This window comes from Kwoniella pini, chromosome 3 (genome assembly GCF_000512605.2).
Source record: "Kwoniella pini CBS 10737 chromosome 3, complete sequence".
Lineage (NCBI taxonomy): Eukaryota > Fungi > Basidiomycota > Tremellomycetes > Tremellales > Cryptococcaceae > Kwoniella > Kwoniella pini.
This window is the reverse complement of record NC_091718.1, coordinates 1,484,359-1,507,971: the sequence shown is the minus strand read 5'-3', so window position 1 is coordinate 1,507,971 and position 23,613 is coordinate 1,484,359. Positions and strand designations below refer to the sequence as shown.

The 23,613-nt window shown below is 36.6% G+C and overlaps 9 protein-coding genes across 9 annotated transcripts; 3 read left to right on the top strand and 6 right to left on the bottom strand.

Annotated features, from left to right (window-relative positions):
* Positions 1 to 282: 282 nt before the first annotated feature.
* Positions 283 to 3,839, bottom strand: I206_102751 (uncharacterized protein; the record flags this gene model as incomplete). Its single annotated transcript, XM_019154857.1, has 5 exons — positions 283 to 703; positions 783 to 1,583; positions 1,656 to 2,566; positions 2,634 to 3,242; positions 3,363 to 3,839. 5 exons carry the CDS (start codon positions 3,837 to 3,839, stop codon positions 283 to 285), a joined length of 3,219 nt encoding a protein of 1,072 aa, XP_019012260.1.
* A 1,486-nt stretch (positions 3,840 to 5,325) lies between these two features.
* Positions 5,326 to 7,027, bottom strand: I206_102750 (uncharacterized protein; the record flags this gene model as incomplete). The annotated part of the gene is made up of 6 exons (XM_019154856.1): positions 5,326 to 5,397; positions 5,454 to 5,661; positions 5,728 to 6,272; positions 6,340 to 6,470; positions 6,548 to 6,864; positions 6,960 to 7,027. 6 exons carry the CDS (start codon positions 7,025 to 7,027, stop codon positions 5,326 to 5,328), a joined length of 1,341 nt encoding a protein of 446 aa, XP_019012259.1.
* Positions 7,028 to 7,534: 507 nt separating this feature from the next.
* I206_102749 (translation initiation factor IF-2) lies at positions 7,535 to 10,626 on the top strand (the record flags this gene model as incomplete). The annotated part of the gene is made up of 5 exons (XM_019154855.1): positions 7,535 to 8,655; positions 8,725 to 8,769; positions 8,827 to 9,429; positions 9,487 to 10,055; positions 10,139 to 10,626. The coding sequence occupies 5 exons, from the start codon at positions 7,535 to 7,537 to the stop codon at positions 10,624 to 10,626; spliced, it is 2,826 nt and encodes a 941-aa protein (XP_019012258.1).
* A 469-nt stretch (positions 10,627 to 11,095) lies between these two features.
* Positions 11,096 to 12,642, bottom strand: I206_102748 (uncharacterized protein; the record flags this gene model as incomplete). Its single annotated transcript, XM_019154854.1, has 3 exons — positions 11,096 to 11,527; positions 11,598 to 11,673; positions 11,744 to 12,642. The coding sequence occupies 3 exons, from the start codon at positions 12,640 to 12,642 to the stop codon at positions 11,096 to 11,098; spliced, it is 1,407 nt and encodes a 468-aa protein (XP_019012257.1).
* Positions 12,643 to 13,442: 800 nt separating this feature from the next.
* I206_102747 (uncharacterized protein) lies at positions 13,443 to 13,951 on the bottom strand (the record flags this gene model as incomplete). The annotated part of the gene is made up of 4 exons (XM_019154853.1): positions 13,443 to 13,533; positions 13,606 to 13,733; positions 13,825 to 13,865; positions 13,924 to 13,951. The coding sequence occupies 4 exons, from the start codon at positions 13,949 to 13,951 to the stop codon at positions 13,443 to 13,445; spliced, it is 288 nt and encodes a 95-aa protein (XP_019012256.1).
* Positions 13,952 to 14,737: 786 nt separating this feature from the next.
* I206_102746 (uncharacterized protein) lies at positions 14,738 to 16,787 on the top strand (the record flags this gene model as incomplete). Its single annotated transcript, XM_019154852.1, has 10 exons — positions 14,738 to 14,888; positions 14,960 to 15,000; positions 15,070 to 15,139; positions 15,200 to 15,348; positions 15,411 to 15,562; positions 15,616 to 15,698; positions 15,756 to 15,926; positions 15,986 to 16,158; positions 16,218 to 16,342; positions 16,394 to 16,787. The coding sequence occupies 10 exons, from the start codon at positions 14,738 to 14,740 to the stop codon at positions 16,785 to 16,787; spliced, it is 1,509 nt and encodes a 502-aa protein (XP_019012255.1).
* A 799-nt stretch (positions 16,788 to 17,586) lies between these two features.
* I206_102745 (uncharacterized protein) lies at positions 17,587 to 19,215 on the top strand (the record flags this gene model as incomplete). The annotated part of the gene is made up of 3 exons (XM_019154851.1): positions 17,587 to 17,836; positions 17,909 to 18,702; positions 18,817 to 19,215. The coding sequence occupies 3 exons, from the start codon at positions 17,587 to 17,589 to the stop codon at positions 19,213 to 19,215; spliced, it is 1,443 nt and encodes a 480-aa protein (XP_019012254.1).
* A 312-nt stretch (positions 19,216 to 19,527) lies between these two features.
* On the bottom strand, positions 19,528 to 20,616 carry I206_102744 (uncharacterized protein; the record flags this gene model as incomplete). Its single annotated transcript, XM_019154850.1, has 4 exons — positions 19,528 to 19,757; positions 19,828 to 19,926; positions 19,998 to 20,471; positions 20,574 to 20,616. The coding sequence occupies 4 exons, from the start codon at positions 20,614 to 20,616 to the stop codon at positions 19,528 to 19,530; spliced, it is 846 nt and encodes a 281-aa protein (XP_019012253.1).
* A 595-nt stretch (positions 20,617 to 21,211) lies between these two features.
* On the bottom strand, positions 21,212 to 23,344 carry I206_102743 (uncharacterized protein; the record flags this gene model as incomplete). Its single annotated transcript, XM_019154849.1, has 7 exons — positions 21,212 to 21,283; positions 21,357 to 21,488; positions 21,558 to 22,642; positions 22,709 to 22,802; positions 22,864 to 22,950; positions 23,026 to 23,095; positions 23,181 to 23,344. 7 exons carry the CDS (start codon positions 23,342 to 23,344, stop codon positions 21,212 to 21,214), a joined length of 1,704 nt encoding a protein of 567 aa, XP_019012252.1.
* Positions 23,345 to 23,613: the final 269 nt, after the last annotated feature.

Below are 23,613 nucleotides of genomic sequence, written 5' to 3'. Positions count from 1 at the left end.
CCTGATTTGTCTGTCTAATACATTTTCAGTTGCACCGATGTATATTATTCCCAAATGCTGAAAAAGAGTTTGTAATACGTGCAATAGTCATTCTGAGATATTTTGAATAATTCTATTCATCTATATCACAATCAAATATCAACAAAATACGAAAATCTATTAAATGTCTCGCATATTTTCATTATTCGTTATAATACTTTCTAAGCAATTTAGGGGGGAAAAAAACTTTTCAACCTCATCAAATTCCTTGTTTCAGAAGTTTTTACCTTTTGGATGGAAATCTCACATAGCAATAATGATTCTTTCCCATCCTCCTATCCATTCAGGTTCTCTAATTAAAACATCTAAATTAATTCCAATATTTTTTATTTCATCTAACCAAATTAATATATTTGAGTTAAATTGATTTTGTTGAATAAGTAAAGTCTGATTTGTAGAAATTGATTTTTGAGGTGAAATTGAATTATTTTGAATTAAAGAATGTTTTTCATTTGATTTAGGTGAAATTGAATTTAATTTAAATTCATCATTGTTATTATTATTATTATATGGTGATTTATTTTGAAGATTATCATAACTTTGTGTTCTAGAATGATTTGAACTTTTATAATTATTTGAAGAATGATATTTATTAGAAGAATCTAAAGGAATTGTAGTTTTTAAAGGTGATAATCCTTCTTCTTCTATTAATACATTTGATAACCTATCGAAATTAAAAGTCAAGTTTAATCATGAGCTTATCTATATCCTAAATTGAAATTCAAAAGTAAAAACAGACTAACAGATTTAAAGGTTTTTCTAATTTATTTATTAATTCCCTAATTATACTTACTGCTTTTCTAGAATAAGTTAAACCTTCACCAGGAATAACATTTTCCAATAATTCATTTGCTTCTGATAAACCATTTCTCATTGAAATCCATTCATTACTTGACAAATAAGAATTTCCATCTTGTTGATTTTTAATATGTTTTTCAACATGCATTATTAAAGCTAAAGTAGTAGCATTTTCAAAAATAATCATAGGATTAAATAATCTGAAAGATAATTTTGAATCAAGCATTTTTGAAGTTCTTTGAATTCTTAAACTTGATAAACAAACTTGTGCTAATACGTTCCTTATATTACCATTCCCACTATTTGAGTGAGGGACGAGATAACTTAATAGGTGAGATCGATGAACACCTATTCGATAAGATAAGAGAGTAGAATGTAATTTGATTCGATGAGCAGCTAGATAAGAATGTGAAGAATCAAATCGAGTTTCCGTCAATGGGAATAATCTGAAATAAGGTGGAAGAGCTTCTTGAAATGCATCTAAAGAAGCATCAAATCTAAGTACCAAATCATGAGGAGTATTCGCTGCTGAGATAGTAGCGAAAGAATCTAATATAGGAGTAATTCTTCTAGCGAGGTGAGTATGAATGAATAAAGCTGTACATGCTGTTGGCGCTATTTCCGTTGCGTGAGCTGGTAATTCACGTAAATCAGGTCGAATTTTGTATAAATCGCTTTCTGCCATGGGAGAAGGTAAATGAATACCCTGATGAGCATCCATAATTGTATAAGGGAAAGAAGTTTCACTATTTACCCCGAGTTACATCAGCCACTTTGCGATTTGATGAAGTCGATCGTAAGAATCTCAATCAACTCACAAGGAATGGTGCCTATCAGTGACATATAAAGACCACATAACTCTCCTTCTCAATTCTCTCTCACCTTGTGTCAAACCTTCCCATTCCTTGCCCATACCAAGAGCTTGAGCGATCTTGACAGCTTGTGCGAGCCACGTACCCGCAAGGACTATTTTATCCCGTCTATGACCCAGCATTGAGAATCGGTAGAGAACCAGCTTGAGCATGACAAGCATTATACTGGGAGGATCGGCTTGTTCAGCTATTTGAGCGGCTAACAAAGCTAAATCAAGATATCGCTGATCTAATGGTGATGGATCGCTTGATGAAGCAGATTGACAAGATATCAGTCTGGATAATGATCTTGGAAATTGCGTGGTTTTACATGCGCCGCTATGTCCAGTCGGGGTTGCATAAACTTGACTTGCTAATAAGAGCTTGCTAGTCTCATCTGGTAGTATCCTCAAGGCAGTAGCAAGGAAAATGAAAGCATTTGCCAATGTAGTTGCATCACCAATTTGGAACCGCGTAGTTCTTCTATCCATTAAGCCCTTGAAGTCATCCATATATTGCGGGTGGAGTAAAGATATCCCCTCGGTAAGGAAAGGGTCATTAAAGAAAGTGTTAAATAAGATTTGCTGCATCTCTGGAGACGGCAAAGAATTCGCTAAATTCTGCAGTGGTGTAGAGTATGGATCGAATCTAGATGTGTCAGGGCGATTGATGGCAACAAATGGTAATCTGCTGGTAGCAGGGGTAGGAGGTATCTCTCCAGCAGGAAGAGACGCTCTGCCATACACAAAGTGATTATGTACCCCTTTTGATGCTGTTCTCGGCGGCGCTTGTTGGGAGGCAGTACTGAATGCCGAAGCTGAGGCAGAGGTTACGGGCTTTTGCTTCTTTTTCGGAGGTGTGGTCGCCAGGTCAAGAAGCTGCACGAGTAGGGTAGATTTAGCATTTAGTCATTACCGTTTTGTTCAATTGAAAAGGTACACTGACTTCTCCCGATAAGTCATCATCTACAATCACACCCCTCTTCTTGTCTTTATCCTCACTGTCAAGACTACCTTCCTGATCTTCATCATCGTCTTCCAATTCATCGATTTCCTCTGCCTTGCTGTCTCCCTCGCCTTCTACCAAAGCTGCCAGTTCCCCATCTAAACTATGTTCATGCCCATTCCCTTTCCCAGATCCTTGTGATCCTTCTCGATCTTGATCATCTTCAGAATCACTATCAAATCCAGCAACGATCCGTTCTCTCCGAACACTAGATCTACCCTTTTGCACGACTCCACTCCCGCTTTCATTGGTTGTGTTGGTTGTTTCAGCCACTTTCCATTCAGGATGATTCGAATGACCGTTCTGGCCTGCTTGACCGTTCCCATTCTTCAGAGGCGTTGAAGTATTTGAACTTGGTATAGACATCGTATATTTGATTGATGGATCTTTAGCATTGACAATCGTCACACTCTTCGGTCTTTGAGATTGAGTATTACTTTGAATAGAAGCTGAAAACGAAGAACGACGAAAATGATCTGCTTCTTCAGCATATTTACAAGATTGACCTTTTCTAACACATGAAGAACAAGCAGGACGTTGTTGATCGCACTGACAAGGCGAACAATTTAGAAGGAATCAGCTCGGGCCATTCTATCTACCCTATCGGAAACAGCTTTGCTTTCTCGTTTGGCTGAAAGAGGGACTTGAAATGAAGAAATGGGAACTCACCTTGATTTTCCTTTGATGACACATTTCACAACTACTTTTTCTACTCTTTCCTCCACTTATACTAGTCCCGCCACTTCCCCTTGGACTGGGAGAATTCAGTGACCTCGAACTCGAAGCCAGAACGGGAAAGGGCAGAGATTTGATTGCTGAAGTAGTCAATGATGAAGTACTAGCATTAGCAGAAGGTTCGATCTTCTCTTTCTCGCGAGGTTGTTGTGAGTATTTATTTTTCTCAGCTGAAGAGTAGGGCAATGGGGATTGATCATCATCTTGTAATTCATTCTCTTCTTCCAAACTTTCAATAGGCTCACCGAATGAGCCTGATCTTGATAGTTTGGGTGTTGGAGATGGTGAAGGTCGAAGAGAAGGAATAGAGGATGAAGCGGATACCGATGTTCGTAGAATAATTCTAGGTTGAGGGTGTTTTTCCCCTAATCCTGAGGCTGACGGTATGGGTGAGGTACTTGAAGAGGTCATTGTATACTATCATCTAAGGGATGATCTGATTCCGATTACACTACTATATTTCTCTTTCAAATGATCTTTGTTTCCAAGAGACTGTAGGAGAAATCCATAAAATCCAAAATGGCTTCGCTCTGCTAGCGTTAAGCAAGATGCTTCGAGATGATTCGTTATTAGTCGTACGTGTGTTGATCTCTAAATTCTAATTTCGTCCCTAATTTCGTCAGGCAATAGATTTTATCCGAATGCTAAGCCGTTTTAAAACGCTTCTCACTAATGATGATCAATCGGAGAAGGCGAAATATAAGATCTCCCTTGAAATTGGTTTGTTTATTTGTCCGTTCTTCAAAGCACAGCTTGAATGCAAATGTATTGACCAATTAATATCATTAATTTCGGAGAGGCAAGTATGTATCACTTTTTTGGTTCCAAAGAAGGCGGCGTCGGCGTAGAATTGATTGAGATCTTCTAAATCAAATTCAAATCTAAACTTGATAAATTAGGTGGACTACCTCCACTTTTCGTAGTATCTTGATTTTTTCTTCTCAAATTGAATGTAATCAAAAGATGAAGAAGACTTGCAATCGAATGTAAATAGCTTGATCTGATGTCAATGATGATGATTCGGAAGATTGATCTCATCAAAGCTACAAAGAGATGATTTATGATTGATTCTGATTTCATTGCTCGGTTCCCCTTATCGCCGTTGACACGCCCCCCTCTTAGACAAAGATTGCGCAGTCAATTTGGTCCTTATTATTTAACTTACCTGCGCATGACATGCATATGTATTCTTGACCGACGGAATAATCTTGATCATAATCCTGACCGAGTTGAGCATAGGACACAGAACATAGCACATGATCAAATTGCGCATTTGTGCATCGCAACGATCTCCGCCGTAGCGGCGCAGCATAGATAAACCTTTAACTCCGTTCAGCCGATCATGATTATTAGCTCAGATCGTCTTCATTCAGTAACCTCATAGGTGGCCGCTACGATAGATTATTGCCACATCTGATATTAGAGTCATCAAAGAGATCTCATGAGCCCTCATCGTTCGTGAATTGATAACTCTCGGAGTCGCGGAATTCTCACACGCAACGCAAAGGCGCAATCGGTTAACTACCGAAAGGAAAGCGGGATCATGCGAATCGGTCTCAGATCGAAACATCGCCCTAAATACCCCTGATGGCTTGAGACCACGCCGCAACACCGTCAATACTTTTTATTCCGCACCTCCCTGTCTCGTCGATGCGGAACATGCAATTGACACTCAATTCAGACTATACATGCAATCACATTGAAAACAAACTTCAAACGATGCTAAACCACAACCAACAGGATGTGGGGTATATGATATGAAAAGCAATAATTCTTCTTCTTGCGGGCGTTTCTTCCCTCCCTATTGGCAACTTCCGTTATATACGTCTTCTATTTTGAGATGACACATTTTGGCACTTGTTCTCACCGACTTGAATTCTCCCTAGGTCGATTGCCTCTATTTGGCAGGGGCAAAGCCGACAGCGTTTCGACCAAGATCATATACGGTGTAGTATTTTCGAAGGAATACCTGTTAAAGAATCGATCAGCACAGGTTTAGACCCTGACACACAATCGTGCACTCACATCACCAACAATCCAAAGAGGACCTATAGGAGCGGGGATATCCATACCAGTGAATGATGAAATACATGTACCGCCAGCATTGAGGACGTAATCGGATCCATCGAGAGTATATGATTTACCGGCAAAGACAAGGGAGAGTTGAGGAAGCTTGTCGATAGTGTTACAGTCTACAGTATATTGTCCATTCCATGACTTTTGGGCACCAATTCTGCAGAAGCAATGACTATCAGCAGGCACTCCCTACTATAGAGATTGAATACGGGATGAGACTCACTCCTTGTTGAGCAATTCAGCGATATCAGTAGGCATAACAATCAAAGATGTACCAGTATCGATAGCAGCACCGGTGTTTGACAAATCAAGCTGTTCTTTGCCAAATTTGATAGCCTCAAGTTCAGTTTCCCAGTAACCCTTTCTTCTAACGGGAACATAGTTGAGTTTACCGGTGAAAGCTGAATCATCGATACCACCGAAAATAGCTTCACCTCCATCTTCATCTGACGAACCCAATCGGAATGAGAAGACAGGTTCATCGAGGAGACCTTGAGCGAGCATGTTGTAGAATGGGGGAACAATGTGGTTGACTGATATTGTATCGTAACCTAGACCGAGGATACCATCAAATTTACCGAAAGCAAAGGCGAGTCCGGGTTCTTTGGTAGCTTCAGCGAAGTCTTGGTGCTTGATGGCGAGATCGCCGATTGTGACGGTATCTTGAGAGACGAAACCCTCTAAAGAACCGGATCCGTAATGGATAGCAAAGTCCGTGCCGTTCTTCTTGTATGTAGAAGAAGCGGAGCTGTCATATTTGGCATGTAGCTGAGAAGGGCAAGTGGGCGAGTCAGATGTAAAATCGATAACAAAGGAAAGATGAAGTAAGACTTACGAAACATGCGATACTTGAACAGCTCACTCCAGGTACCCAAAGATTGGATGAACCAGTATCGAGGACAACCTTGAAACTTTGGGGAGGAGTACCAATGGTTATAGGGGCAAAGTATTGAGCGTTCATGTAGTCTATATACGATGATTAGCCTTCGGTGCATCGTGTTAATGCAACGAAAAAACCGAAGAATTGGATTGTTTTGACTTACCGGATAAAGGAACTCCATGGCCGCCTTTGAGAGTTCTTTTCTCGTTACCTTCATGTCTAACCATCTGAGCCCAAAACTTGTCTTTGTCCTCATCGCTCATCTCATGGTGGTTGTAATGATGGTGGTGTTCACCTTTGGTCTTTCTTCCTGAACCACCGAAACCCATGAGAGGTTTTTGACCATTGTAGAATTCCTCATGGGATAAACCAAGATGTTTGTGTCTGAGCCATTCAACTTCTTGCTCTGGGGACGGTCGAACGCTAGATGCATCTGGAAGTAATGATGTGGATGTAAGAGGGACTTTCTCAAGTTTCATTCTACACCATTGAAATCAATCATAAGTAAATTGTCAATGCGGGGTGGCAACGATGACGCGGCCGGGGGAGAGAAGAGAGTAAGGGGAAAGACTTACCGATGTACACCTGCTTCAACTGATGAAGCGGCTGCTAAAGCGGCACATAAGATAGCTGCTGTCTTCATTGTATATGGCAGCGATGATTAAGGTATAAAGGTAAAGAAGAGGTAATGAAGATGATATCGAAAGAATTAAAGATGAAATTGATAAAAGGTAAATCTAACTATTAATAAGGCTGGTATTGTTGCAGATTGAATGAGTGATTGTATGAGTATGATCCGATATCTATCACTTTTATCACTCAACCGGGTAATTTATCATATTATCATTGACCCCGCAATGGGGAATTGACCATTTTACCCTGGATTACCCAATACGGTTTGTGGCACTACCGCACCGTAAGCTCACTAATATGACGTCAAACGTAGGTGGCGATCGCCGAAGTTAGGAACTATTATATGGTCCGCTTAAACAAATATATTTTTGATCTTTGACGTTATTCGTTCCGAGCGCGAAAAAGTCAAAATAATCTGATAAAATACTTATAAATATCAAATTATTACGAAAGAGATATTAGCAGGTTTCTTTGGGCAGTAGAGGGTATCCGGCTACGATCGCAATCCATAAGAAGAATGGCAACGACCATCACTCATTGTCGATGCTGTAGAGGAATTCTATATCACCTACCTTCGTCAAGTAGTAGCAGCAAAAGGCAATTCGCCTCAACCGCTTACAACTTCGCGGAGAAAAACGAAGGTTTCAAGCTTCCCTCAAGAGATTGGTCAGTCAAACCTTCTCCATCAAGTAGAAGCAATGATGGAGCCTTCAAAAGAGGTCCAAGGGAAGATGGTCGTCCTAAAAGGAAAGGAAATCGCCCGAATGAAGGAAGGGATTCTAATTCAGGTGGAGGACCAAGTAATTTTCGAAAACCATTTGGGGGACGAAATGATCGAGCAGGAGAATCATCGAACAAATGGGGAGTATCTAGGGAATCGGCTAGGGATAGTGGGATAACTTTAGGTTCTGGATTCGGTTTAAAATCTGCAAAGGTCAAAGCGGAAGGATCAGAGGAAAATGATTCCAATAGTGGTTTAAGAGATTTAATTGAGAAAAGTAGAAAAACGAATAGGATACAACGATTACCTCAACAAAAGAATAGAGGCTCAGCAGCTTTTGGTGATTTATTAGGTAGTACATCAGATGGTCAACCGTTTAAGGAAAATCCAATCGATATATCACCAATAGGAGAAAAAGGGGAAGTTTCGATAGAAGGAGGATCGACTATCGTAGAAGAAGGAGATACCTCTGAATACGGTAAAAGGCAGCATGGACAAAGAGATAGAAGAAGTAGTCATAACAGAAGAGAAGGTGGATCTTTATTATCTAGATTAAGTGAAGCAGAAGAATTAGCATTACCTTCAAGACCACATCATAACCATAAACGAAATCCTCATCCTCTTCAACCTTCATCGACACAAGATCAAATACAACGAAAACCTAAATTTATAAAACCAAAAGTAGTTCAACAGGAAAAACAAGTATATATACCTCGAACAATTAGTGTAGCTAATTTAGCTAAAATATTCGGAGTTAAACTTTTTCATCTTCAAACTAGAATGTCAAGATTAGATATGTCTGAAGATCAAAGAAGATCAGATTATCTACTGAATGCTGAACAAGCTTGTGATATTGCAATAGAGTATGGTTTTGACCCGATCGTAGATGATGAAGCTAGTTTCGATATTTATCCAGAGTGAGTCTAAAATACCTATTTCCTCGTTTGTTAACCAAAAGGGAATTGCTAACTTTAGTGATTATATAGTCCGGACACTGCAGATGGGAAAGAACATCCTCTTCGACCTCCCGTGTAAGTCTAGTATCATCACTTCGACAATAATCCAGACTTACCAGTGAAAATTCATAGTGTCACCATAATGGGTCATGTAGATCATGGCAAAACCACACTTCTGGATTCCCTTCGTCATACAACTGTAGCAGCAGGAGAAGCAGGAGGAATAACTCAACATATCGGAGCTTTCTCTGTACCGCTCTCTTCTCTTCTTCCAGCAGGATCAGTTACAAATTCTTCTTCACCATCGACAATCACTTTCCTAGACACACCAGGACATGCAGCTTTCACAGCAATGAGAGCAAGAGGAGCATCAGTAACAGATATAGTAGTTTTGGTGGTCGCCGCAGATGATGGTGTCATGCCTCAAACTAAAGAAGTCTTAGAGTTGGTAAAAAGTGAAGGTGATAAAGTGGGATTGGTTGTCGCTATCAATAAATGTGATAAACCAGGAGTAGATTTCAACAAAGTTAAATCTGCTTTAGGTGCAGAAGGTATACATCTTGAAGAAGATGGAGGGGATATTCCCAGCGTCAAAGTTAGTGGTTTAGCCAAATTAGGCTTAGATGATCTCGTAGAAACGTTATCTACTTTAGCGGAAATCAGAGACCTAAGAGCAAGGAAAGAAGGAAAAGCTGAAGGATATGTACTTGAATCGAGAGTTGATAAAGGTAGAGGGTGAGTTAAATACATTACATCTTTTTACAATTATAGCTGATGGTCAGATCGTGATAGAAACGTCGCTACAGTATTGATTACTCGTGGTACGCTTAAAACTGGATCTTCTATTGTAGCTGGACAAACATGGTGTAGAGTAAGACAAATGCAAGATGATAAAGGTAAACCGATTAAAGAAGCATTACCTGGACAACCAATTTCAATTACAGGTTGGAAAGAATTACCTTTAGCAGGTGATGAATTATTAGAAGCTGTAAAAGGAGAAGATGAAGCTAAAAAAGCAATAAATAATAGAAAAAGAGATGAAGAACGTAAAAGGATGATGATCGATGTTGAACAAATTAATGCAAAGAGAAAAGAAGAAAGAGAAAGATTAGAAGCTGAAGCTGCTTTAAATGAAGCTATTGAATCAGGAAATAAAATCAATAATTCTGAAGAAGGAATTAAAAAGGAAGAAGAAAAGAAAATACTTAGACTAGTTATCAAAGCTGATGTTAGTGGTACTGTTGAAGCTGTCGTTGGATCTTTAGAAAATATTGGTAATAAAGAAGCTGGTGTTAAAATTGTACATACTGGTGTAGGAGAAATTTCTGAATCAGATGTTACATTGGCTGAAGCTTCTGATGGTGAGTTAATCGATGGGGATAAATGATTTAAGAAGAGTTATAAGCAGAAAATTTTACTGATTTTGACTTTTGTTTTTTATAAGCTACTATAATTGGATTTAACGTTAAAGCATCAAGATCAATACAAACTTTAACTAAATCAAAACAAATTCCAATTGAAATAGAATCAGTAATTTATAGATTAATAGAAAAAGTTAAAACAAAAGTTATAAATTTATTACCACCAAAAATTGAATATTCTGTAAAAGGTGAAGCAATTATACAACAATTATTTCAAATTAATATTAAAAAAAAAGAATTTATTACAATTGCAGGATGTAGAATAAATAATGGAATAATTAATAAATCTGATAATGAAAATTTAATTATTAAAGTTTTTAGAGGTAATAAAAGAGAAGATGAAAATTTAATTTATAAAGGTAAAATTGAAAATTTAAAACATTTAAAAAAAGATGTTTTAGAAGTTAGAAAAGGTATGGAATGTGGAATTTCTTTAAAAGATTTTAATGATTTAAAACAAGGTGATGAAATTATTATGTATAATAAAATTCAAGTTCAAAGGGAATTATAAAAAGTAGAATATTTATAATAATTTAACATTAAATATTTTATTGCATATCTAATTTATAATAATTTAACATTAAATATTTTATTGCATAGCATGAATTAACATCGCATCTCAAATTGATTTTCAATTTTTAAAAAGTATAGAAAGATATCGATAGGGATATGCATTTATGCGATAATTATATAAATATTTGAAATTTAATGATAAATATAGGTACAAATACAGAATTCAAAGACGTAGCAGAATCATAATTTCCATAAATAACGATGAAGTAATGAAATTTCAAGATAAATATCCAAAAGTAAAATATACGAAAAAGATGTTTTTAATTAGATAAACCCCAATTATATATTCTCTGTTCATCTTTTATATATAGATTAAATTCCATTTTCATCTTTAACCAAAAACAAAAAAACACCGATTTCCAGTTTTTCTCTCTCAGAAAAACTCAAACTTAATTCAAATGCCAAAATCATTCATTTGATTTATATTTTTTAACACCAAAATCTTTCATAAGAGGTTCTAACCATTCTGATCTAATAATTAATTTTTCAACAAATTTATTTTGATTTCTTGTATATTTTTTCATAGAACTTTTTGTAGGATATAATAAACCTTGATATGCACCTTTAATATAATTTGGTGGATTTAAATTTCTAGCTTGTAAATAATCAACTAAATTAACATGTGCAAAATCTTTTAATAATTTTCTTGCTTGTGTAAGTGTTTCAGGTAATTTATGTTTTTTAGGTATAAATTGTTTTTTTTTATTTAATTCAAATTCTGATTCTGATTCCGATTTCGATAAATTTTCATTTTCTCTTAATTTAGGTGGAGTTGGAACATAAATTGTATTTAATGAATTAGGTTGTTCTTCATCATCTACTAAAACAACTAAACCAAGCTATAATAACAATAAAATCAATAAAACAAATTTAGTAAATTCAATTAGTGAAAATTCAATTTGGACATACTTCAATACATAATGATTGCCATAATCTTAATTTATTTGCTTTTATAGTCATGAAATTTCTAGGATCAGAAAGGAAACTATTTTTTACTATATTAGCTTTTTTTTGGTTTTCCAAATTAAGGGATACTTGAAATATCATAAACTCACCTATCAATTGATGATGCAGCATCTTGTGCATTCATAATATTCCCTTCAAATCGTTTAGAAGGTGGTGTACCTAAAACACTTTCTAAAGCTGAAAGTTCTCCATCTACTTCATCTTCTTCATCATCAAGTAAATGAGATGCTCTATCTACTGAATATTCAGACATCGTTTCTAATATTACTTTAATTGGAGTTCCAGATCGACTTGTTCTAGCTGAAGAAGTAGGTGAAGTTGTACGTCCATCTATATCTGCAAAAAGTTCTTCATCTACTTCTGAAGTTTCCATAGCTAATCCTTTATTTTCTGCTCTTCTTCTAGCTCTCTTTCCTCCTCTTCTTGTTTTCCTCTTAATGCCTCCCATATCCTGAAGCATATCTGCTTCATTTGTACTATTATTAGCCATTACTGTAGACGGTCTTGGAGTCGATGGTCCAGCTACTGGAGTTTCTTCGACAGCATATGACACGTAAGGCTGTTTAGCTTTGGGAGTATGTATCTCAACTGATAATGTTGTAAAGTTAGATCCCCAAGTACGATTTGTTATTATACCCATTGCTGCTCTTTCCTTTTCTCCTGCTATAAGCTTTTTCTTCCTTTCCCTCCTTTTAGCTGAAGATGATTTTCCACTTCCATTTTGACTATTTGATTCACTAAATTCAGATCTTGATGAAGAATTTTCCATACAGACTATCGAAGAGGAAGTGCGGTTCCTCTCAGATGGTTGAGAAAGGAATACATGTTCAAATTCATATGAAGAAGAGAAGTCGGACTTAGAAGTAGGATAAGGTATTTGTGAAGCGGATGAAGCTCTACGAGAAGATCCACTAGCTGATTGAATTGACGTAGAGTCCATGGAAGATAGAAAGGAGTAATCGGAAAGCGGTGAGCTGAATACCGACATTATGAAAGAGTATCTAGGTTCAACAATCGATTGCGAAGAGGAAGTTAAGTGCTATGCAGATAATTGACGCGAATTGATAATTGAACAGCTACATAGAAGCTAGAACATCAAAGAGCGACAGAGTCTAGCTGCTTTGAGAAATGTTTGCAATGTCCATCATTAGGTTTGGGATGAAGGTCTATCGGATGGTCAAGATATGTAGGGTGAATGCTATTCGAGTAATGTTTCTTTTGTGCATGTGTCTTTGGTATGAATTCATCCAGCCACCCTCCACTTTCATTAATAACAATAACAAATCATTGACGGCGACCACCGCTTCTGTACTCCCATTATGGAGACGAATGAAGAGAGATCAATGGGTTCAACTTTGTGAAAGATAACTTGCTCAACCTGACATATATATTTTATTACATGCAAATAATCATATGAATCCTGACTGAGAGAAATAGAAATAAAAAATGCTTGATATCATTATACCGGTCTTCACCAGATTTCTAATGGGTATTTTTGATTCTTCTGAGTCTGACTTGACAATTGAGCACTTCGTCTTGCCAAGTGTGTACCTTTTGTGGTGCAGAAAGATGCCTTCCTGCTAAAGTTTGTTCTAGTCTATGCTTCCTTTTTTACTTCTTCTGTCCAAATCGAAACGTCTTTTACAAGTAGCGGTCATTCGAGGTCGATGAATTGCTTGCTAAATCACCAATCTTAACTGTTTTCTATTATACCCCCCATCCCATCCAGACTTGTTTGTTTCTCCGACCCTGCTTTCGAAGTAGTCGCATTTCCAAGTCCGCCATTCACTAATGATGTATTTCGCCCAAAGGTTCAGCTTTAATTTCTGTATAATCTATCGTACTATCCTTCTCTTCGTCTAATTCAGCTACCAATGCACTGGGAATGCGAAATCAGGCGATACTTGTCAGCTCAGCAGTGTAAGCAGAGTAAGGTACCTGTTTAGCTTACACGTTGTCACCCTTGATCATGTATAGACCTAACGGAATCATCTCTACACCTTGATCTATTGAATATTCTCTCTCCACGCAATCTGCTAAGATCAGATTTGATCTAGGATCGTAACCTTTCAACTTGCCCTGAAGGACATCACAACTCTTAGTATATGCTCTATGGTGATACTTGATTCTAATTTATGATTATAGAATGCTGAATTCCGATTCGACTCACAACTATTATACGTCCGTCGTACAGGATAACTTGAACAAGATCTAACGAAGGATACTCAAATGAGCGTGATGTGCATACGACGTAAGCAAGCAGACTCACGATCAACATAGTTTTCGATAGAAGCCATTTTTTTGGGCTTTCTATACTGTATCTACCTCAAGGTAGCTAGCTGTTCAGAAGTAAGAACTTGAGGATGAATGAAGGAAAGAAGGAGGCTTCAGTGTATAAGACCAGTGACTATTTGTGTGAAGGATTCCTGGTCCACGAAGAGTCTGATAACCTTCGAGTTTGATGATGCGGGTCGTTCGATCAAGATCTTTTAGGGTATACTGTGTTGGCTGGTATGAGATTCAATGATGAAGAACGAGTTGCAATTCGAAAATGATGAAAGAAGTTGAGTTGAACAATGTTTAATTGAGACGCGTGAATGAGTTGTATGGTGATATTGCCGTATATTGCCGGATTAGGCGTTTGAATTATTTATCTTGTGTGTGTGTCTTGGTTTTTTCAGGGGCGTGGATCCGGATACAGCGCATTGTTCCACCCTGACACTTTATATAGGAAAAACAACTCAATATATATATCCAAAAGATTAACGTTAATACATCTTCAATCCTTTCCAATCTCATCCTCTAGTTTGTAATCAACCTTGACATTCACACTCTTTATCACCTCTCTTCTCCTCATCTCAGTTACGGGAAATAGAATTTATTCCGGACAGGATTACGTTTTCTTCAGAACAATCAAAAACACTTGTGGTCAACTCATTCAAGCTCAAGCCCCCTCCTCCCTCTCCTCTCCCCTCTCAGTCCCTCCAATCTACATTTTAACCTCTAATTCTCTCACTGTTCGCGACCTCAACACCTCACAAAACCCCCTTCTCATTCGTAATCGATCAGTACGGTTCATCAAAATGGCTACCACTCACGTTATAGGCTCTTCAAACCCTGGTGCTCATCTTTCTTCATCAGGTAGTCATTCTTCAAGTTCAAGTAATATCGTAGGTGTACATTATAGGGTGGGTAAGAAAATTGGTGAAGGTTCTTTCGGTGTGATCTTTGAAGGTATGTCCGTCGTATATTGTCCGTTGGACGCTGCGTCCAAGTCTTTGGTTAAATCATATGTGGCTCTACAGGTACAAATTTGTTAAACTCTCAAACTGTCGCTATAAAATTCGTTAGTACTTCCTTTCATTACATTATATTATACATGCGATCGAGCTGATATATCGTGCTGGGACTATAGGAACCACGTAAATCTGATGCACCTCAATTGCGAGATGAATATAGAAGTTATAAAATATTATCAGGTTGCCGTATGTTTACTCTTTTGTCATACGCATGGACCGTTACATAAAACTGATGTTTTGGAATAGTCGGTATTCCTCAAGTATACTATTTCGGACAAGAAGGTTTACACAACATTTTAGTAATTGACCTATTAGGTCCGTCGTTGGAGGATTTGTTTGATATGTGCGGAAGGAAGTTCTCGGTCAAAACTTGTTGTATGACCGCTAAGCAAATGGTATTTCCCTTCCCGCAATGACCTGTGCGTTTGATTAAGCTAATCTTAACGCAATCCTATAGTTATCAAGAGTACAAACCATACATGAGAAAAATCTGATTTACAGGGATATCAAACCTGATAATTTCCTCATTGGACGCCCCGCAACAAAAGGTGCCAATACTATACATGTAGTAGATTTCGGTATGGCCAAGCAATACAGGGACCCAAAGACGTGAGTGACAAGTATTTGGGATCCCGATATTGTGTATTGATTCAGCATTCTAGCAAACAACATATCCCTTATCGAGAGAGGAAGAGCTTGAGTGGAACTGCTAGATACATGAGTATCAATACTCATTTGGGCCGAGGTGAGTTAGTCATGATAGCGAATTCTGAGCACATAGCTGACACTCGAGTCCTCGCAGAACAATCCCGTCGAGATGATCTAGAAGCGCTGGGACATGTGTTCTTTTACTTCTTGAGAGGAGGTCTTCCATGGCAAGGTCTTAAGGCCGCTACAAACAAGCAAAAATACGAAAAGATTGGGGAGAAGAAGCAGACTACACCAATCGCTGAGCTGGTTGAAGGCTATCCTAGTGAGTACTGCAGTTTGCACAAGCGATCTTTGCTATGCCTACTGACGATTTGTGATTAGACGAATTCTCAATTTACCTCAATTACGTCCGTAAACTAACCTTCGACGAAACTCCAGATTACGATTTCTTGAGAGGTTTGTTTGATTTGGCATTGCAAAACATTGGAGATCAAGATGATGGCACGTACGATTGGATGATGCTGAACGGCGGAAAAGGGTGGGAGATGAATGGGGTGAGTGCAATCCTGGTTATGTGTGATATGCAAATGACTGATTTCTGAGACGGAAATAGCGACAAAGCGCAGCTCAAGCTGAAGTATCACGTCATAATACTCGAACGCGGGATAGAGAGTACAGAGACAGAGTAGACAAATTACGAAATGGATCAGCAGCGGGAGGACAACAACCATCGCCCTTGTGAGTAAACCTGAGTGATCCAATCTGGTGTTACGACTAATGATATTTAAGGAAACAAAGAAAATCTGGTGGAGCTGGCAGTGCATTGCCGAACGCTTCAAATCAAGCCATAATAGGTGTATCCGCTTCTTCCCCCTTACCTCAATCCCGAAGACAATCTCAACAAGGAACCAACAACCCTAACTCAGGCTCCGCTCATCCATTCGCATCCGCAAATGCCCTGCACCCCGGCACCAACAATGATTCTTATGACCCCTCCAACGTTGCTATACAGTCTCAAGCTGGTTTACAAGCTATATCTCCTATGAATGTCAATGGCAGACCAGGTAATACAGCTGCCAATTCGCAACAAGCTGGAGAAGGTGACTACAACACAGGAGGTGGCAGACAAGATAAAGGTGGAAATGGATTTATTAGATTGTTGACATGTGGATGTTTCCGTTAGAAGGATGGTATAATCGATCATTGTATAAATTCCCTTCTGGCCGTCCTCTCTAATCAAAACGTTGAAACAAAAATCGAATTATCATATTTCGATGGGAATTGCTCATCAATGAAGGAATTCATTGTTTCCGCCTAGAATATTGTTATTTTAATCATTCGAACATAAAGATACCATCTTTTTGTTTCCTTATTCATTCTCATGATTTCCAATTCGAAAATTGCTTTCAAAAGTATCAGTAAAAATTGATGACATCATGGAATTTCATCTCGTTGTCAACTTCACTTGCCTAGAATTTAATAGTTATATACCCTACATCTTATTGTCTTTTTTTTTGGTTGAACATAACATAATATACACATTCTCTTATTGTAATCTTGCTTCTTTGTTATATGATTATGCAAGATTAATCATCGTTTGACGACTTTGTTGGTTTTGCGGCGAACATCCAAAGGCAAAATTATCGGATTGAACAATGTGATGAGACATTACTTTCGGTCTTTGTTTCGTTTGATCGGAAGTTGAAATTGATTTGACCTGAAACGCGTCTTTTCGTTCGATCGGTAATGTCATTTCATCCTTCGTTCGATAAAAACATTTCTGTTATTTCATTTATACGTAAAATCTACATTAACTTATATCTTTGCGTTCATACGAACGATATACACTCACTACAACAGATCATTTTATTCTCACAATTCCTTTTTGAAATTCGATTTGATTGAAATCTACGTTTTAGATACTGTTAAAATTAACTTTTTTACAGAAGAATTTTGCCACCTCCTCAAACTTAGATATATACATGAAATCTATACCTTTTTTCAAAGCTTCAACACCTTTTGGACCATTTCAAAACTTACATGAATATGTAATTAATAATGCAGAACAAATAACATTGAATAATTGGTATAAATTATTTATAATTCCTTTAATTCCTTTATATATTCAAGCTTTTTTATTAAGATATGAAAAAACAAGAAATATAAGAATTTCAATTGGTTTAATAGGTATTATTTTGATGAGTAATGCAGGATGTCATTATAGATTTACTCGTGAGTTAAAAACATATTTAATTAGAAATATTTAACATCTGAATAAAGATTGAAGCTAACTTGATACACAAGAACCATGGCTTAACGCTATTAATAATGGTATAGGAATTGGTATAATGCATTTAATAGCTCGTTATCTTGAATTTAGTTTTATCCAAGGTCCTATAATTGATAGATATTTTGAATCAAAAGGAAGACATCCTTTAATAAGTGCTTTAGATATAGCTGTTAATGCAAGATGGATAGGATTAGGTTCTATAAATTTAGATAATAAAGCTAAAGTTAATTCTGGGAATAATAAATTACAAATCAATGGTCATAAATCATCTCCTTTGAAAGATGATACGAATTTTATAGATGGTGGAATAAAATTAAATAATAATAAAAGTATACCTGAAAAAATTGAAAGAAAAAAAGAAAATTGGTTACCTTGGCCTAAAATAAAAAGAACAAAATTTCAATCAGTTAAAAGACATTTATTTATTGCTATTAAAAATTATATAATTTTTGATACTTGTTTACATCTTATAAGGTTTTATGGATCAAATACAATAGGATCAAATTATCCAATATCAAATGCTTTTTATAAATTTTCACATGAAAATCAATTTATAATCTTTCCAATTTTAAAATCTATAATAGGAGAAATTTTAGTTCCTTGGTGGATTATTGAATTAATTACTGAAATTAGTGTAGCTATTGGAGTTTGGCTTGGAATTTCATGTGGATATCATTTATTAGGTTGTTTATTAGTTGGAAGTGGAATTTGGGAAACTGATTCTTGGGAAATTGATATTTTTGATAATCCTTTAAAATCTGATAGTTTATTAGATTTTTGGGGAAGAAGATGGCATCAATTTTTTAGAGTAAGTATTTTAGTCCTATATTATCTTTTCACTTGATTCTTCAACCTACAACTTACCAGAACGTTCAAAATTAACCAAAAAGAAGCTGATTTTCTTTTGAAATATTTAATATAGCATCATTTCATACTTTATTCTACCCTTGTACTACGACTTTTCCATTTAAAACCTAATTCAGGTAATATCTTATTCATGTCATTCATATTATCAGGAGCAATGCACTCTATTGGACAATTTACAATGAATCCTCATCCACCTTTATTACCCATTTTCCTAATGTTCCCACTTAGTGGTATAGGGTGTATAATGGAAGTAATATTTAAACGTATGACAGGGCGGAAAGTAAGAGGATCATGGGGTAGACCTTGGACTTGGATTGTTATGCTTAGTATAGGAAGATTGGGAACTGTTGCGTGGTTAGACAGTGGAGTTGGAGGAAGTTATTTAACTCCTCCCTTTGCAGGGAAATGGATTACGGATAATTTGTTAGATGGGATATTGATTGGAAAGAAGTAAATGATTTTGGGTGTTAGACTTTCATTAAGGGGTGGAATGTTAGAAATAGGCTCATTAAGTTTCTAAAGTGTGTATACTTATCCATAATCTTATAATATATTGCAAAAAAACGGAATAGAGCATCTTGCATGTATATAGAAAATACCTATATATTAATATATCTTCGTTTTACGACCATATCACTAATTTGAATGATTCTACAAATCAAGCCGAATCAAATCAGAAAGCTCATTGCCTTTCTTAGTCGCGTTATCGTAGAACGACATACAATAGAACAATAATTCAAGAATACATACATTAACAAGATCACTCTCAATTAATAGTATATCCACCATCTACTACCCAACTTGCACCTTGTACAAAACTAGCTTTTTCAGAACTTAAAAAAGCTACAACATCTGCAATTTCTTCTGGTGTACCCATACGTTTCATAGGTGCTATATTAACTGATTCTGTTAAATCCATTGGTTTTTGCATATCTTTTGTACCTGCAGCTAAAGTTGGTCTTAATGAATTATCTGTCATGGGAGTATGTATTATTCCTAAAGTTATAAGTCATTATTAGATTGTATGTTATTTTTAAAATATAATAGAATGATAATTGGACTTTACCTGGACAAATTGCATTAACTCTAATTTGATATGGTGATGCATCAATTGCATCACAACGTGTTAAACCAATTACAGCAGATTTTGAAGCACAATATATAGCTTTTGATGAAAATAATTATAGTCAATTCATGATTGAATTTGATATGATTTAATCTCAAACTCAAACTCACGAGCATCTGGTCTTCCAACAATACCTAATTGACTTGCAATATTAATAATACTACCTCTTTGTTTTCTTTCATTTGTGGGATTTTTAAATTCTTGATTTTTCATAATTTCTAATTCTTTTTTTGAACAATACCAAAGTGATCTAAAATTTATATTTGTAATTTTATCAAAATCATTTAAATTACTTTTATCAGTTGATTGATTATTACCTGAAATTCCTGCATTATTAATTGCATAATCTAATCTACCAAATTTTAATTTAATTTCATTAAATAAATAATCTATAAATTTCGTATCACTTATATCACCATTTAAAGCTAATATTTCAATTTTATTATCATTATTATTATTATTATCATTATCATTTGTTTTAATTAAATTTATTGTTTGTTTTAATGTTTTTTCATTTATATCTGTTAAAATAAGTTTAGAAATTCCTGATTTTGCGAATGTACGAGAAATTGCAGAACCAATACCTAAGAAGAGAGGCCTTTCGAAATCAGTATTGTTAATACCTTTTGAAATATTTTGGTTGTGTTCAAATAAATGATGGAGAGGTAAATCCTAAAATTACTTACCACAACCTCCTGCACCTGTGATCAGAGCTACTCCAGATAACATTATACGATTTTGTGTTTTCAGAAAAGAAGTTTACCTTGACGTACAAGGTCGAGCTATAGGCCGAGATATGTTTAGTGTAGTTTTGACGAAATTGTATGATCTCTTCAAGATGCAATAACAACAGTGGGAGGAAAAAGATATGATCGAATGCATGATTTGAGGATTCCTTTCTAAGTAACATCGCTCGCTATCTTATCGCGTCAACTTAACCGGCTTCCGGTCATTTTCCCGGGGAGAGGCACGCTCGAAATTATCCAAGTTATCCTCACTTCTATACTCAATTGATCCAATTGTGCAACTTTAAGCCAGCCAGAGCGGGGTCGGGACTCTCTCGCCACTGAAGATCAGCTCAAGAAATGTCAAAAATTGCTGGGTCTCACTACCGGATATATTCCAAAGGAGAGTGATCATGACCAGCAATCGTTGACACATTACAATACAATCCTTGACTTCGTGTCGCGATTAATTCACCGATCAATTGCGCTGCAAGCGATGATTGAATATGATACAATTACATTATTGTTGCATAAGCCATCTATTCTAAGTGCTATGTCTGATATATTACCGATATCTCTCTGTCCGTGTTTTACTGCAATCAACCTTGAGAATGCATATGTTCTGGCATCTTACGCCGTACTTTGGCTTTTACCATCAATTCCGCTATACCCTGTGACAGTAGTTCGATTCAATTTATCAGCTATGAGTTCCATCAACCCAAGAGAGGTTAGGTTGTGACTCACATAGACAGCTCCATCTATTAAACCCACTGACAAAACCAACCAATTTGACATTATACTCAAAACTGGTGTTGGTTGTCCATGTACCATATCATATATTAATCTAACTAATGAAACTGAAAACACCAACATATACTAAAAGACCGATTATAATCAGCTTCAACAAGACCTCGTTAGATCGGTATCAACAGGTTCAGAACTCACAGCAAGGGGGAAATACAACATTAATAAACTTGCTTGTCTATTGAAATAAGCAGAAGCTGAAAGTTGTTGACCACCTTTTGATCCTGCAGAACCTCTACCTCTATTTTCAGGTATATCTTCTGTACCTCCAACTTGATACTCTTGGAAAAATTCTTTTAAAGTTTGTCCACTTGGTCTTCTATCATTATCTATTCCTCCTCCTGCTTCTTCTTCTGAAAATCCAATTAGAGAAGATCGTCTTCTTTCTGATTGATCCAAATTTTGATTTTCAAATACACCTAATCTATCATTTAAACTTTCTTCATCAACGCCATTTCCACCTAAATCAGATGGATAATCAACTTTTGATCCTTGTGATAATACTGGTGATAAAACATGATGACGTTGTATTATTGGTATTGTAGTTGGAGTAATTAATCTATTTGTTGATTCAACTGATGTTGGTGGTTCAATTTGATAATTTAATTCTGGAGTAACAACTGTATATGTGTCTGTACCAGAAGTTTGTTTAGTACTGGTTCCTGATATTTCTGATGATGTTGATGGATAACGACTTGTAGTTACCGTTGAAGAAAAAGGATCTTTTAATTCATTTCCTGGTGATACAAAATCCGGTGAAACAGGCCTTGATCCTAATAAAATACCACTTGGTACAGTTGGTGTAAAATCAATTGTGTTAGTATGTAAAGGTGTATTGGTTGTAATTCTACCATTAAAACCTCCTCCTACAGTAACGAATTCTAATGCTTCCCAAGGTGCTTCTGGATTAACTGGATCTTTATTTCCAGAAGATCCTCTGGTCATCTTGAAAGGTCTGAATAATTTATTTCCACCATTATGGTTATTCGCTTCTACCCCATGTGGACCTGAGACGTCAGGTTGAGTACCAGCCATGAATTGAGTAGAAAGTTGAATCGTATCTGGTCGTCTTAAGAATCTGAATAATCGAGAATAAAGGACGATAATAACAATGAAAACTATTGCTCGAGGTATGAATTGAACAAGATCTCTATCTAATCCATTACCCTTCGAACCGTAGTAACATAAACTACCATTGTTGACATAACCGACTGCTCCATACCAGACTGCATGGTGGAGGAAGAATATAAGTTGAGAAACTGTACCAATGAGATATAGCACGATCGACTCACCGGCAGAGTGTAATATAGAAATAACCCAAATTATGGGTGCAACTGCCCACGAGTATCTCTCAAACATACTGGTGAGGTTCGATAGAGGATGAGTCTGCGGTGTGACAACGATGTTAACTCTCATCACACCAAACCACCACGATGGGGTTATTTACCAATAAGAGGAACGTAGCAAAGGCAATGGCTAATGTCCAAAGATGTTGACTGAACAAAGTAGCCGTGAGAAGAAATGCGAGGCCGTTCTATGTGAACGAATCTGGATTGTCAGAGCGAGGAACACATGTGGACACCCTGATCTAGATAAATACACTACTCACGCAACCTGCAGATCCCGTTTTCAAAGGACCTCTTGTTAGATACAATATTTCAGGCGGTAGAGCGATGCATCTGATAATTATTCTTTGTCAGCTGAATGGTCTGATTGCCAATTGAAAATTCAAGAGTCTGGAGGATTGATGGAAGAGCAACTCACCCTAACATCAAATCACTAATAACCATCCCCAATAACAACCTGACTCTCAATTTCCCTCTACCTTGCTTTATTAACGACCAAAGAAGATATGCCGCCGCTATCAGAGTCAATCCCGATATTACAGAAGCTCCGGTAGCATTTATCTGCGTTACGGTGAATGTCATTGCTATAAATCTATTTTTTAAGGAATGTTGTGATCTTTATGACAGTCGCTCTCGATTGACCTGCTAACTAGATTACAAAATCTCTTGAACGTTCCGAATTAAGATATATATATCTGTATTTTCGATTTCACTCCAGAAGACCCAAAGGAGTGTCAGGTGTCTGCAACGACTAGTTCTATGGTCTTTATGGTTGAGAATTTAGAGGTAATCGGTATATGTCAAAGGTGAAGTAGTGAAAAACTAGGTCGTTCGTATCTCAGGGATGCAAA